Here is a 16,627-nt window from a genome sequence, read left to right on the forward strand (position 1 = left end):
AAATATGTAACTAAAGAGCCATTTATCCTGTGCAAAACTGCATCATGTAGTTGTTGAGATTTTTTTTTCCTGAAGTCTTGTTTTCAGTATACTTTCAGTCCTATCAGATAGGTAGAGCTTTGTGACAGAGAAAGTGTCTTTCATCTTTTAGTTTGTGATTGACTTCTAAGATAGGCTACGAATGTTCCCTGTGATGTTATATGATACAAGGATAAAAGACTGAGCACAGGTGAATACTTTTTACATTGTCAGGATGCACCACTGCAGAACATTTCCTGCACAGTTTTTAATGCTTAAGTTCTAAACCTCTTCAATAAGAGTTTTGTAATATTTAGTGAACAAAAAATGTAGAACTATACTGAACTGTCTCTTTTATTTTTTTTCTAATCTGCCAAAGGTCTACCCAAAGCAGTGTTAGGAAAACAGAGTTAATAAGGTCTGAATGCATATTAAGGTCATAATTATTAGACACTCACTTCAAGAAGCATATGTGCTTTGCTTTTGATAGAGTATATGTATTTTATAAGGAATATTTTTAGTAATTTTTTATGATTTATTATTCTTGCATTTTCCCCTCTGTAAGTGCCAGCACATCAGACCCTCCAACAGCCAATATCAAGCCAACTCCTGTTGTGTCTACTCCAAGTAAAGTGACAGCTGCAGCTATGGCTGGGAATAAGTCAACACCCAGGGCTAGTATCCGCCCAATGGTTACACCTGCAACTGTTACAAATCCTACTACTACCCCAACAGCTACAGTGATGCCCACTACACAAGTGGAATCACAAGAAGGTAAGTAAAATAATAACAGGTCTGATTGAACTGTTTACTTAGATTTATTACAAGAAGATGACAGTAACTTCAAGGATAAATGAGGCTTCCACTAAAGCTAAAGTCAGACCTCATGTAAAAGTGGGCATTTAATATTTTCAGGTGTATGCCTCCTGGGATACTTGTTAATGTAGCATATTTCCTCCCTCCGTTCCTTTTTGCTTTTTGTGTTTTGAAGCTAAAGAAGGAGAGAAATACACCCCTATAAGTATATGGCATGCTTTTCCAGGACCAAATTTTTTACCTCTATTAGCTAAGAAGGATGATATGAAATCCACTTTAGAAAACTATATTAAATCACTGGTTCAACCCAAACATCAACTTCTTCCCTGATAAACTGTCTGACCTTGTAATTGCTTTCTGCACTTTCTTCCCATGTCACTTTCTTACTCATTACAACAATTACAGCCACATTTTATTCAGTTGAATACATGTTTTTTTATTCCGCTGGATTGAGCTCCTCAAGGGTAGGAATTTGTTTCTCATTGTTTAATCCCTTTACCCAACCCCAAGATAGGTGTCAGTAAAAGTTACTAAATACAATTTTCTTAGATCCTTGTCTTAACAAATGTTAGAATTCAGTAAACTAAATGTTTAGAAATATATAACATGTATATATGCTGTGAAAGGACAGAATATTTTATTTGAACTACATTCAGTAAAATAATTATGAGATATATTACCAGTTAAACTTAACAGTCATTTTATATTAGTTGAAAACAAAATGATACTTAATAAAAACTTATAATTTGACTTTGAGTTTCTTAATGTCATTTTATTTGGTCATCATTTACATAGAATAATAGATGCAAAAACAGTTTATTTAATTCAGCCAACAGTTTACTGCACACTCTATGTCTGTCACATAGGCAGTACAAAAATGCATAATACATTACTTTTACCCTCAGTGTTTTTTGTCTAGTGAGTGGAAGAGGTATGTACATAAATAACTATGCAAAATGTCACCTATAAGAGAATAGGGAAGGACAATTCCAGCTTTGGTAAAAGTAGAAAACTTAATATGTTAAATGTTTTAATTATTTTTCAGCCATGCAATCAGAAGGGCCTGTGGAACATGTTCCAGTTTTCGGAAGCACAAGTGGATCTGTTCGTTCTACGAGTCCTAACGTCCAGCCTTCTATCCCTCAACCCATTTTAACTGTTCAGCAACAAACACAGGCTACGGCTTTTGTGCAGCCCACTCAACAGAGTCATCCTCAGATCGAGCCTACAAATCAAGAGCTATCCCCAAACATAGTGGAGGTGGTTCAGAGTTCACCAGTTGAGCGGCCGTCTACTTCTACAGCAGTGTTTGGCACTGGTAAGATTAATTTTAAAATGAGGTTAGAGTAGACCTGTGCATTTATAGTTTCTTGAGTATAATACATAGTTTGAATGTTCTTTGTACCTACTTGTTTTCTACCAGGTATTAAAATGGATGACGATATTCCTAACATCTTATTTTATGTTTACTGCTGACTTCTACTTTAGGTCACTCGTTTTTGTCATTAAGATCTTTCTTCCTTTCCAGTTATTTTTTGACTAATTTTAAAGGTGATACAACCTGAAACTTATTTTATATACAGTTGACCCTTGAACAACACAGGTTTGAACTTTGTGGTCCACTTAAATGTGGATTTTTTTCAATAGTAAACACTACAGTACTATACATCCTCAGTTGGTTGAATCTGCAGACACGAAGGAATGGCTGATATGGAGGGCCAGCACCCCTAACCCCTGAGTTGTTCAAGGGTCAGCTATAACTTAATACAAGTCCTGAGAACTAAAAGATACCTAGAAGAAGATTAAGTAAGAATTTTCAAGTCTAAACGTACAAGGAAAATTTTTTTATCCAAGGAGTCCTGGGTTTTATAAATTATAAGATGGCCCTATATAAGCTTTGTGAGTAGCAATTCTGTATCAGTACAGTCACAGTGAGTCAGATGTATTGTTGTAGAAGTTGATTGGCTTTATTAACCAAAGGTTAAGACCATTGATTCAGAGCGTAAATTGCTCTTTGTTTACACATAGATTAGCAGGAACAAATTATGTTGTTCTGTCCAAATTTTTACCATGTTTTTTTTTAGTTAAATGACCAAGATATTTTTTAAATTAACTTTGTCTAAATTGAGTGATTATCACGCTCTAATTCAAGGTTTAAATTATGTAATTTCAAAGTTTCGGCTACCCCAAGTTCTTCTTTGCCGAAGCGCACACGTGAAGAGGAAGAAGATAGCACCATAGAAGCATCAGACCAGATCTCTGACGATACAGTGGAAATGCCTCTTCCAAAGAAGTTGAAAAGTGTTACACCTGTAGGAACTGAGGTGTGTAAAGATCTTTCTGTTTACTTTTACTTCTACCGATAGACCCAAGATACTCTTGCAGTTACAACGTTATTAAGAGAATGGACCTTTTGGGATCAAAATCCAGAAAACTCTCTTGTTGAACTTACTGTAAAATTTCCACTGAAAACCCAGGTATTGTTGCTGTTGCCAACACTGTTTTATATTCTTTGAGTATGTTTAATTGAATTAGTTCCCATTTCAATGTTTAAAACACAGTTACAAAAACGTAGGATGAATTCCATTTCAATTTTTTTTTTAATTTAAAGAATAAGGAAGTTATAGTCTCATGGGAATTTTAAACTGGTACCTGCCATCTTTTTCTCTGATTGACCAAAATGGTATTCCTTTATTTTCTTTTGTTGAAGATAAGTTGTAATGAATTGTTTTATTATCAAGCATTGAGACTACTAAATTAATTTCACTTGCATATATTTAATTAATGTTCGTAAACCTTATTTTGTATATACCAAAGAGGAATGTGATTGTTTATATTTTATAAGTAAATATAAGTGAACATTTCTGATGTACAGCTTCATAAAATTACAGATTTGAGTTTTGTTTTATTGGGAGAGCTCACTGACCAGGTGATGCTTCATCTAGTGAACTGATATGGTTACCACACTTGTATGTCATGATTCAGGAAGAAGTTATGGCAGAAGAAAGTACTGATGGAGAGGTAGAGACTCAAGTATACAACCAAGATTCTCAAGATTCCATTGGAGAAGTAAGTAAAACATACTTAAAGTAAACAAATTATTGCTTTTAGTGTGAAATGAGCTTTGACAAATTGAAATATTATTTGGACTTCTGTTTTCAATTTGCTGCTTTTATGTTTAATGAAATATTGTTAGAATTACCAATGCAGTTTCTGCTTTACTTCTAATTAGTATCCTGCCTTCTAAACTTTATTAAAGCAATGTTTTTGTTTATAGTTAGCATAGATTTTCCAAGCTAAGGTTGTCATGAGTAAAGATTACCCACTCTGTTTTATTTGGAAGGATGAGCTGGTTGAGTCTTGAGTTAATCAATAAGTGCCCCATTTGGTATCCTTTGTTTCTCCCCTCTATTGCTTCCCTTACTGAATTAAAATAATCTGTGAAAGGAAACGCATTTGTATACCTCTTCATCTTTTGAACTCACATTGAGGCTTCTCCAGAGGCAGCCTAACTAATGGGAATCCATAGACTCTGAAATTACAAAGCTCTGGCTTCTGTTCTTAACTCCACCACTTAGAAGCTGTGTGACTGTAAGCAAGACATTAATTCTCTCTAAGCCTCAATTTTGTCATAAGATAACATAATTTTTAGTTTTGTAGAGTACCTAAAATAGTACCTGCCACATATTAGGCACTCAAATTATTGCTTTTCTTCCATTCCTCCGCCCTACAAATTGAGAGTTCATAATTTATAGTAATTCATATTTATAGTAATATTATAATATTAGTTAACACAACTCATTATTATATGCCAAGTGTGGTTCTGAAATATTTGCATTTATTAACTGATTTAATCCTCATAAGAAATCTTGCAACAGGGTTCCCTGTTTTACAGGTGAAGAAACCAATGCCCAGCTAAGTCATGCACCCAGGTTTTCATAGCATTGGAGCTAGGATTTGAACTCAGGCTGTCTGGTTTCCATTTGTCTTGTTAAGCTTGAAACAGTACTTTCTGTCTGGATAAATTTTTAGGACCATTTTATTCTAAAATTATTTTATCTGTATAAAATAAAGGAATTGTTTCAGGCTAATCATAAGTAACCATAGATTGCAAGTAAATGTTAGTTTCTTAGATGCATTAATTTTGTAAGTTAATTTTTTCCGTTTTCCTTGGTTAAGAACAGAAAACTAAACCTCCAAGATGAATATGTAATACTCTAAATGACATCGATTTTGTGTATATTTCAGAGCGGGTCATACCTGAAGAGCATAATAACAATTTTGAAATAAGATGTGAATTTCTATGTTATTGCCAGGCTTGGTTAAATTATACTGAAATCTTTTGTGCAAAGCTTTTTCTTGAGATTGGCAAAATTGTCTGTGACTCAAAAGTGCCTTTGGGCTTTCCATTTTGTCTTTTTGCACTGTCTACTTAGTGTGTGAAAGTGTAACAGTTCATTTTTCTAATTTTCTGACAATGAAGCAGATGTTCTAAGTGTTGCTTTTCTTGAAATAAGCATGTTAGTTTGTTACATTTTTAGTTATACCATGACTTACTCATATTTTCCATTACAGTAAACATCTTTATGAATGATTTAGTTCATAAGACATTGTTTCTGGCTTGTATAAAAGAGATTTTGGAATTCCCTGGCAGTCCAGTGGTTAGGGCTCCTCGCTCCCGCTGCAGGGGCATAGGTTTGATCCCTGATCACGGAACTAAGATCCCACATGCCGCATGGCATGGCCAAAAAAAACAGATTTTGCTGAGTGCTGAACTAAAATAAAAAGTAAACGTTTAACTTTTTATAGTAAATATCAAAAAATAAAGTTAAATTGCAGTTTATTTCAGTAGCTAAAAAATGGAATTGTGAGGAAATAGATTAAGGGAAGAATTATTTTTACGTCTGGTATATCTTTAATGCAGTTTAAAGGCTTAAGATAGAGTTTTGAGAGGGGGAGAAGTATTTTTGTAAAAAGACAGTTATAATAGTTTGTTTTATTTAGTGTGTTTTACACAGTATTTCTGATTTGGGGAAAATTTTTTGTCTTTTTTAAAATTATATGTTGCAGTTCCATGGATAGTCTTTTTTATGCCTTTGGTCCGCACTGTTAACTAACCATGTTGGGTGTTGAGCGCTTGAAATATGGCTAGTCCAAACTGGCATGTTCTTAAGTGTGAAACATACATTGGATTTTGAAGACTTATTACAAATTTTAAAATGTAGGATTAATAATTTTTATATAGGTTACATGTTGAAATTTTGGGCTATATTAAATTATTGTTAAAATTTATCTCACCTGCTTTTTTTTTTTTATGTGACTGCTAAAAAATTTTAAATTCCATATGGGAAATGTATTGTGGCTCACATTATACTTCTGATGGACAACACTCATCTACAGTACCACACTGGTAGATTTGACACATATATACATGTGTGTCTACATAAAGTGTTTTCTCTCTTTTTTATTGGAGTATTACCCAGTGGGATTTATAATAATTCTTCTATAGGAAGACTGTAAGAAACTCAAAGCATTTATTTTAAATTAATTCTGCTTTCAAAACCGTATTTTTAAAAATAAAATTCTGGTAGTCCATAAGTATTCTTTAGCCTTTACTTATATCTACAGTATGTCACTGATAGTTTTAAGTATACTTGACTTTATTTATTTGTTTGTTTATTCATTTATCTTTTGCTTTTAAAGGGAGTCACCCAGGGAGATTATACACCAATGGAAGACAGTGAAGAAACCTCTCAGTCTCTACAAATAGACCTTGGACCTCTTCAATCAGATCAGCAAACAACATCATCACAAGATGGTCAAGGCAAAGGAGATGATGTCATTGTAATTGACAGTGATGATGAAGAGGAGGATGATGATGAAAATGATGGGGAACATGAGGTAAATTTGGATTTGAAATCATGTATTGTTTTAAACTGCTGGATGAAATGCTGAAATCCTTGGGAATACTAATGCATCAACCAGTAAATTCTGATTCCCCGTCACTTTAAATAGATTATTATGCTTTTCTTTTATCCTGATTAGTTATGCACTTAACATTTTGCATAGAACAAGTGATGGAAAATCTCATTTTTTTTTAAATGATTACTGAGTCCTTTAGGATTTGTTAGATTAATTAAACTTAATCTTAAATCTCACTGAAAAGTGACTATAGACTTAATTGTAAGCACTGTGGTTTCTGGAAATAAAAAGGTTTTTTTTTTCTTGTGGAGCCCTTATAGTTCTTTTCAAAAGAATGTCATGATAATTAAAACATATTCTAAGTGAAACTTGGCATTTTATTTTGGGAGTTAATTCTATATTGACAGCTTCTCATTTTTAGATTCCTTTATTAATCAATGTTTTTTAAAAGCTTATAGCATAGTATAATTTCACCATTTTCTTATTCAATGCCACATTTTAAATTTAGAATTAAAGTGGACCACTTGACATTCTGTGGACATCTGGGAGCTTTAATCTTTGAATTGATCTCATATGAATAGTTAGAATTCAGAGTTGATTATTACTGTACTAATTCCAGTAAGCTTCACAGTTTTGACACTTGCTGCCACTGAAGTAATCCCATATAACTTTCAGGACAACTCCTGTATCCTGGTCAATAATGAGTCACTTAAATTTCTGACCATGGTATCAAGATATGCAGAACATGTGTACCATGTCCTAGATCTTTATTTATACTTGGGGATTTTTTACTAGGATTATGAAGAAGATGAAGAAGAAGACGATGATGATGAAGATGACACAGGGATGGGAGACGAGGGTGAAGATAGTAATGAAGGCACTGGTAGTGCAGATGGCAACGATGGGTATGAAGCTGATGATGCTGAGGTAACTGGCTAGAATTTTGACCATCAGTTTTCTTTAAGAACTTGCTTAGTATTGTTTTCCAAGAATATAAAAAGGCTTGTATTCTCAGAACACTACAGCTTTTCTTATCTTTGGGTTTTTGTTTGTTTCTACTGTGGTTTGGTTTGGTTAATTATTTTTTAAGGTAACTACTTGATTTATTTGCATTTAGCATTCATATTTTGTTTTTAGGGTGGTGATGGGACTGATCCAGGTACAGAAACAGAAGAAAGTATGGGTGGAGGTGAAAGTAATCAGAGAGCAGCTGATTCTCAAAACAGTGGTGAGATTTGGTTTTGTTTTTCTTTCTTTATGTTTTGTTTTGTTTTGTTAGTCTCTTTTTAATTGAACACTTTTAATATTTTAACCTGACGTTTTCTAAATTAGGACTGCACTTAATTATCACATAGGTAATAAAACTTGGTTAATAAACTGGCAAGCAAAAGATTGGCTCTTGTTCTTGCTTTGTCATTATCATTCTCGTAAAGTCTACTATGTTTATATCTAAAATGTAGTCATTATACTATTTTTTCTACCTCATTGGTCTGCTGTAAGATTCAAAAATTTTAAATCTACAAAGCATTATAAATGCCATGTGTTGCTGCTGCTCTTAAGTAGAAATTTAAGTCAGGGACTTCTAATAGTAATGGCAGTTCACAACCAGAAGAGGTCAGTCTAATCAGGCTACATGTTTCAAGATTTGTGGGTGTAGGAGTTTTGCAGTGTTGTCCAGTTTTCCAATGAATAAAAGATTTTTTCATCAATATAGCACACCTTTTGTTAATTCTTGAAAGGATGAGTCCTGGAGGTCAGCTGGACTGTTATAGGCAGTAAAGAATTATGGAATTCATAGAAAATAATTTTATTTTAGAATGGTTTTAAAATTTTTTTTTAAAGAATTGGTGATCGTCTAGTATGCCATTCTGGTTTTAACAAATACTGAGCCAGAATCATTAATAGTAATATAATAAAAACTTTATATATGTAGACTAGTGGGAAAACAGTATATCTGAGTTTCTGTGTAGGCCTGTATATTTAAAAGTGCAAATTGTATGCTCATTTGAATTAAAGAAAGCAAAGGCAGGCAATCTTTTCAACTTTTAATTGTTTAAGAGAAAAATAAACTAATGAAGACTGAACCATATAATGAAAATAGTGTTGCTTTTTAAGGGAGATGAGCTAAGGAGAGAGATTAATTATAATAATTTACATTTTCTAAAACATTTTATGGATTTAAGAAACACCTTTTTGGTGTCACATAATTGGGTTATAAAGGGAAATTTTTTTGCCTCTTTAGGTAATATCACTAGAAGCTAAGTCTTGTGAGGGTGGGTGTTCATAGCCATTTTTCCTAGATACAAAACATATAACAGATGCTCATTGAATACTTGTTGGAGACTTCCTTTTATTTTTTACAATCAAGCAAAAATATGCCTAGTAGTCTAGATAATTTTAAGTTAGTGGATGGATTTGGTACATTGCTAGTAATTACAAAATAAGTGCTTTTTCTGAGCAACTATACTTGTACTGAACTATTTAATTCTTACAGTAAGCCTATCAGATTCAGGTACCAGTGAAGAATCTGAGAAGCAGAAGCAAAGTGATATAACCAAGATCACATAGCTATTAAGTGTTAAAGCTGGCTATTTCCAATAGCCAGGACATGGACGCAACCTAAGTGTCCATCGACAGATGAATGGATAAAGAAGATGTGGCACGTATATGCAATGGAACATTACTCAGCCATAAGAAGAAACGAAATTGAGTTATTTGTAGTGAGGTGGATGGACATAGAGTCTGTCATACAGAGTGAAGTAAGTCAGAAAGAGAAAAACAAATACCATATGCTAACACATATATATGGAATTTTTAAAAAAAGGTCATGAAGAACCTAGGGGCAAGATGGGAATAAAGACTGAGACCTACTAGAGAATGGACTTGAGGATACAGGGAGGGGGAAGGGTAAGCTGGGACAAAGTGAGAGAGTGGCATGGAGTTATATATACTACCAAATGTAAAATAGATAGCTAGTGGGAAGCAGTCGCATAGCACAAGGAAATCAGCTCGGTGCTTTGTGACCACCTAGAGGGGTGGGATAGGGAGGGTGGGAGGGAGGGAGATGCAAGAGGGAAGACATGTGGGGATATATGTATATGTATAACTGATTCACTTTGTGATAAAGCAGAAACTAACACACGATTGTAAAGCAATTATACTCCAATAAAAACGTTTAAAAAACAAAAAGTGTTAGGGCTGGAATCTGATTCTAGACCTCAGACTTTTAAACTACTAAATTGATATCGTATTCAACTTTTCACTTCTGTTGTTTTACTTTGTATGTAGAAGACCTAGACATCTGAAGGGCCGTTGAAATTCAAAATTTAGGAAAACCAGAATATGAAAGTTACTGTAAGGCTTTTTACCAATCTCCTTCACCCTGTTTGAGTGTAATACTAATAACTGTAGTGGTTTGATCTTTAGGTAATTTGCCTATTTTAATAATATGAGCCAAAATTTATTAAATGTTTATTTTATCATGTGTTAAGCTAGGTGCTTTATGTCCATTATTTGATATCTTCAGAAAAATGTTTCTTGTACATTACATTTTTGTTCCATTAACCAACCAAATAAATAGAAGGGAGTTGCTAAGGCCATACCACTGTTAACTGCACACCCAATATCTCTGGGTCTACCACACCTCACTCCTTTTTTTCTGAAAATATTAGGTGAACATTCCGAGTGGTAAGATTTATACTTCTAGGGATTGTCCAAGTTACTTTGTGGTAAACATAATTGTTCAAAATAAGCTTCTCTCTTCCTATAGGTGAAGGAAATACTGGTACTGCAGAGTCCTCTTTTTCCCAGGAGATTTCTAGAGAACAACAGCCATCATCAGCATCTGAAAGACAGACCCCTCGAGCACCTCAGTCACCAAGACGCCCACCACACCCACTTCCCCCAAGACTGACCATTCATGCTCCACCTCAAGAGTTAGGACCACCAGTTCAGGTATTAAAAAGACCAGTCATTCTGAAAATTTTACTTGAAAACATGTTGGGTTTTTTCTCCCTTTCTTTCGATTAGCAATTACTTTGTTTTTCCCCAGAAATTAAGTGAACGTTCTAATGTTTGGTATATTTTTGTAAAATTTTTGAGCTGAAACTAATCTCTGAATTATTTTCCCTGAAATATGGCAGTAATTTACTTCATAGAGGAAGTGAACTTTGGAAAGGCAAGGGTTATTAAAGTTGTGTATAAAGTGAGATGATTATATTCATAGAAAATAAAAGTCTCCTCACTGTTTTTACAGGTTAAAGAAAATTTTCTTGGATTTTAATTAAAATAAAATGTATTTCAGCATCTGTCCACCATTTGTTTTGAAGGTTTCTTTCTCTAAGGTGCACTTTTTTAAAAAAAAAAAAAAAAAAGGAAATTTCTGTTCTGCTTAACAGAACTTCTTTTCCTCTTATTTTTTTGCAATCACATATATTAATATCCACTATTAAAGTTCATGAAAGTGTGCATAACCCTTTCCATGTAACACTCTTTGTAGTAGGATTGGACATCTCTTATCAGAAGCTCTTGAAGAAATAGCAGGAAAAGTACAAAGGCTCTATTAATCATGTAGCTTGAGTCTTACTCTGTAGTGTACTAAACACTGTCAAGTGTAGATTCTACTAAAATACCACTGATGAAGATAACCTCATCTTCTGAAAATATAAAGTCTTACAGGATTGTTTATGGATCCTGCAAAATATGCCAATTCTATCAATTTAGAATTGTCTAAATTGGGAAACAGTTTACAAGTAGTCAGTACGGCTGTTTGAACTCCAAAGGATAATTAAACTTTAAGATCAAAGGATACTTACTAACACTTAAATTAAGGAGATGGGAACTAAGTTAGATCGGAACCTACAAATAGGATCAGAGTTTGGTTTTACATATTGGTTAATATTATCTACTGGCTAATAAAATATTTGTCTCTTGGTTAATATTATGGTCTATAATTAAAAACATGTCGTTGTTTACAAAATGGATTTCTTTAGTACTGGTACAAGATTAGTAGCAGTTTTTCCTAAGAAAAATCCCAGTGATTACATTATCTGCTAACATTTCAGTTATTTTATTACCAGCATATAATAAGCCATATCTGTTAACATTTGGTGTTTCTTTCATTGCCTAATTCCTTAAAACAAATGAAATTCCTTTCTTGACATAGAGAATCCAGATGACCCGGAGGCAGTCTGTAGGACGTGGGCTTCAGTTGACTCCAGGAATAGGTGGCATGGTAAGTACCTACCTGTCGTGTAAAAGTGATTCATTTGTTCAGCAGTTATTTGTGTAGTCCATACGTATGCTCTTGTCATGCCTGTTTAGTACTTGTTTTCTGTCTTTTTAGCAGCAGCATTTTTTTGATGATGAAGATAGAACAGTTCCAAGTACCCCAACTCTTGTTGTGCCACATCGTACTGATGGATTTGCTGAAGCAATTCAGTAAGTCAGTGAGAGGGAAACATACTTTGTGACTAATCAAATTCTTCCTGTTTCCCTGTTAACTTGATTACATTTGATTGATTCATTATTTGTTAAGTCCTATGCTATGTACTAAGCAGTTGAGGGTAGGAGGGTTGAGGGTGTAGTGTTGGGGAAAATCACATAGAGGTGAATGAAGTACAGTTGCTTCCATCAGGAATTTGAAATTTAAAGACAGTATAAAAATGGTTAAGAGCATGGACTTTAGAGTTAGAATGCCTGGGTTGGAACCTAGCTGTACTGCTTACTAGCTATGTCAAGTTGCTGGGTTCTCTGTTCCTGAGTATCTTCATTTTATTAATAAGAATAATAATACAATAGTTCTTACCTCATAAGTTGTGAGAATTAAATGAATTTATGTTAACATGTTTATAATATCACTAGGCACATAATAAATGCTTTATAGATGTTGGTGAAGGTATTGGTAATTACAGTGATCATGATGGAAAATATTGTTGTGAAAGCTAAGCATATGCACAACTAACAATAACCTAAACAATCTAGGAGAATAGAGGCATAAGCAATAGGCTTTGTTTATATAAACGAGGGAGTGGTTTATTCTAACACTTAGGGGAAGAGAATCTGAGAGGACTTCATGGGGACAACATTAAATTGAGTCTTGGAAAAAAACACCTAAAACTTACTGAGTATTCCCATGAATCAGTTTATTTAATCTTCGTAACTATGAAGATAGATACTATAATTTCATTTACAGATAAGGAAGCACAGAGATGCTAACAAATTTTCCAGAGGTCAGACAGCAAGGAAGTGACTGTTTGTTTATTTCAGACCAGTCTGGCTCTAGAACCTATTTTAACGCTTGTGCTATACCACTCCTTTTAAAGAATAAAAAGACTTTCCACGTGGAAGTGCACATGTTTAATTGTGGCTGAAGTATCAGTTTCATGACAGGATGTACCTGAAGAATAGAATAAAAATGTTTCTACAAACTTGGGGAATGATTGATTTTTCTGTAGTATGTGGCAACATATGGCCATCAGAACCAGTTTTAAACTTGCTCAGTTAACCACAACTCACCTCAGCTAACACAATTTTACAAGCCAACTGATCATTGTCAGCCCCATCCTTCCAAAAGTCAGCCAGTCAGAAACAGACTCACTCCTAAAGAACTGCTGAGTGCCAGCCAATCAACAACATTCTCACATAGCTCAGAAGAATTTAATGTCCTTCTAGTAGAAGAATAACTTATGGAGACAGGTTTAAAAATTCACCTGAGACTGTCCTTAACTAAAGCAATAGTGTGAAACAGAAAAGAAAATAGATTCAAGAGTTACTACTGAGGTAGAATCCATAAACATCAGTAGCTGACTAGCCAAGAAAGGTTAGGGTAAGGAGTGGGCAAAGAGTGAGATAATGCTATTTTATATCCTGGATTATGGGCAGAAAGATGGATGGTAGTGTTATTAGGTCAGCGAGAAAACAAATTTCTAGCCCTCTAATATTAAAGTTTTTTTCTAGACCTTGGGAGCCACCTAGTGAATTCTTTCAGATAAGAATTGGGCTCGAGAGGTGACCTGATTTATCTATGACTAAACGTTGAAAACTGAGACAAAACTTTTTTCATGACTTTATTCTTTTTTCGTTACATTTCGTGTTCAGTTTATGTTGCTTTCAGTATATCTACATAGAGATTTCTAGCAGATTCAAGAAATGTGAGGTGTAGTTCAGGACAGCTGAAAGCTATTTATGTATAAATCATGTATATATAGATCACATAATATGAATCACACGATTTATATTGTTGCTAAATTGTTGACAACTGATATTTTGAAAATATTTTCATAAATGAGAATTCCTTTATCAACTTTATTTTCAAACTGTTTTCTTCCTACTTTGTTTATGCTTATTCTTCCTTCTTCCTATAGTCTTTCCATCATTGCAGTTTAAACAAGGTAACTTTAAGTGTCATCTTAAATTAATTTTTGTCTGTTTAGTTCCCCACAGGTTGCTGGTGTTCCTAGATTCCGTTTTGGGCCACCTGAAGATATGCCACAAACGAGTTCTAGTCACTCTGATCTTGGCCAACTTGCTTCTCAAGGAGGTAAATCGCTAAATAAAAGCTTAGCTCTCCTGGATTTGCATGTATTTTGATAATAAGCTGTTCTGACATGATTTTTTTTTAAGTGAGCAAATATTAATGTAAAAAAGTCTATATCTAAATAAACCTTATCCTAATTTATGGAAGAAGCTATAATATATTTACTACTTATTAAGCACTGCCTTACATATTAGTCTTTCCAACAAAATTTTCAGTTCTTTGGGCATAATGACTAGCTTTTACATTTGTATCTCTTTTGGCTTTTAGTATAGTATCAGGAGTATCTGTTGTGCTAATAAATATACCTAGGTACTAACCAGCCATTTGAAAGTTGTTGGAAGGAATACAGCATATTTTTTGTTTAGTTTGACATTTGACATTCCTAGTTAAGTGTATGAAACTAGTTAGATATTTTCCATTAACATTAAAAATAAGAAAAATAAAATGTTAAAAAAACGTGGAATAAAATGATCCCTAATATAAGCAATAGCAGTTGGTTATTTGGACATGAATTGTGCTATTTCTGGAATTAATTACCTTTTAATCATTGGTTGGCATTCATAGAACCCGCTATATTTCTGGGAAGCAATTATGGCATTTTGTAAGTGAATAGGGAATGCATACTGTTTTAATAATAAGCCCAAAACAAAGATTAATCTGCAGCCCTCGTGTAAGTCATGCAATACATCTTAGTCCCTGGTGGTTTAGGATGTGAGGTCTAACACTGCTTCCCTCTACCAATATGAAATTGTGAGTTGACTTCAGAGGAATTCACAATTTTATGTGGCTTTATTATAGGACACTTCCAAGACTTGGAAGTCAGATCTAGGCTTAAATTGGAATGCTACCAGTTTACTAGTAACTTTGGGAAAGTTAATTAATCTCTTTGAAATTCAGTTTCTTTAGCGAAAAGGAGACTAATAATACCTTGCTGTTTTGGTGTAGAGTAGATTCAAACACAGTACCTAGTTCATAGTTGGGCACTCAGTAAAGTTAGCTTGTACAAAACTTATAAGAGCATTTTAGCTGTTTTTTATTTAGGGTTACTTAAATTAGTGTTAGGGAGCTTAAAGGAAACATTTAAATTGTATTTACATTTTTGAGGGGTTGATTTTTGCTTGGTGGGCTAATTGTGGGCTCCAACAAATTTGTGTGTCTCCACTGATTAGTTTTTTTCTTTTAGATGTCTGGGATATTGACAATATTTTGTTCTTTCAATCATTAATATTCAGAATTGTCTTTAGGTTTGGGAATGTATGAAACACCCCTCTTCCTAGCTCACGAAGAGGAGTCGGGTGGCCGAAGTGTTCCCACTACTCCTCTGCAAGTAGCAGCCCCGGGTAGGTATCAAAGGCAGATCAATAGATTATGTGTTATAATGGTAAAATGGAAACCTGTGATATATCTTCTAGCTAAAAATTAGAGAAAACACAAAGTTGTTAAAGTTTTCATTGCTTTTCTGGTCTTTCATTTTTTCAAGTGACTGTATTTACTGAGAGTACCACCTCTGATGCTTCAGAGCATGCTTCTCAGTCTGTTCCAATGGTGACAACATCCACTGGCACTTTATCCACAACAAATGAAACAGCAACAGGTGATGATGGAGATGAAGTATTTGTGGAGGCAGAATCTGAAGGGTAAATGTTTACCGTGTAATTTTTGCTTGCTTAAACTTGTCAGACTTTTACATTTTCTTTTTTAAGCCAGGAAGCAACAGTCTCTTGAGCTGTGTTTTCAATAGCATCCTGTTACAAAAGTAAACCAAGCCATATATTTTGGAAAACTAATTTTTGCACAAAATAACATATTTTAAGACTTAAGACATGGTTATTACAGAAGACAAATAATTTTTTAAAAGGTTATCTCCTTGAAAATTGCATGATGCATTCTAGAACAAAGTATTCTTTAGAATCACCTTTCCATTAATAGCGCTGCTTGAACTTTTCCCCAAGAAAGAAGGCTTTCTGTGAAAATTAGGAAATATTAGGAAATGACTCAATTTTCCATTTAGTAGTGGGCTCTCAAGCAAACCTCACCTATTTTTTATTTACGTGCATTTAGAACTTGGTCTGAAACACTAACTTGTTAAAAATCAGAAATCTTCAAGACCTGACTGTTTTTAGCACATCACTTATAAACAAAGTTTAACAAAAGAAGTATTTCATAACAAATCATCTGGGCTTTTTTAAACCAAAGGTGGTGGAGTAATTTAATGGAAAGAACCATTGGACAGTGGTTTTGGAGAAGTTTAACTTTCAAGGTGGAACCTGATTCTTCATAAAATAAAAAAAGTTGGACTGCTTCATAGTCAGAAGCATAGCTATAATTAGAACC

At 33.9% G+C, this 16,627-nt stretch overlaps 1 protein-coding gene across 1 annotated transcript in view; it reads left to right on the forward strand.

The window, feature by feature from the left end:
- TPR (translocated promoter region, nuclear basket protein) overlaps nucleotides 1–16,627 on the forward strand; it is a 65,199-nt gene that overhangs the window by 43,954 nt on the left and 4,618 nt on the right. The window contains exons 37-49 of the mRNA XM_082834670.1: nucleotides 584–792; nucleotides 1,880–2,152; nucleotides 3,010–3,158; nucleotides 3,820–3,903; nucleotides 6,538–6,735; nucleotides 7,552–7,683; nucleotides 7,894–7,984; nucleotides 10,526–10,710; nucleotides 11,921–11,989; nucleotides 12,101–12,195; nucleotides 14,190–14,296; nucleotides 15,538–15,633; nucleotides 15,774–15,930. Coding sequence (XP_082690796.1) covers nucleotides 584–792; nucleotides 1,880–2,152; nucleotides 3,010–3,158; nucleotides 3,820–3,903; nucleotides 6,538–6,735; nucleotides 7,552–7,683; nucleotides 7,894–7,984; nucleotides 10,526–10,710; nucleotides 11,921–11,989; nucleotides 12,101–12,195; nucleotides 14,190–14,296; nucleotides 15,538–15,633; nucleotides 15,774–15,930 — 1,845 coding nt within the window. The remainder of the gene's footprint in view (nucleotides 1–583; nucleotides 793–1,879; nucleotides 2,153–3,009; nucleotides 3,159–3,819; nucleotides 3,904–6,537; nucleotides 6,736–7,551; nucleotides 7,684–7,893; nucleotides 7,985–10,525; nucleotides 10,711–11,920; nucleotides 11,990–12,100; nucleotides 12,196–14,189; nucleotides 14,297–15,537; nucleotides 15,634–15,773; nucleotides 15,931–16,627) is intronic.

The sequence above is a fragment of the Leucopleurus acutus genome, assembly GCF_964270905.1.
Source record: "Leucopleurus acutus genome assembly, chromosome: 2".
Classification (NCBI taxonomy): domain Eukaryota; kingdom Metazoa; phylum Chordata; class Mammalia; order Artiodactyla; family Delphinidae; genus Leucopleurus; species Leucopleurus acutus.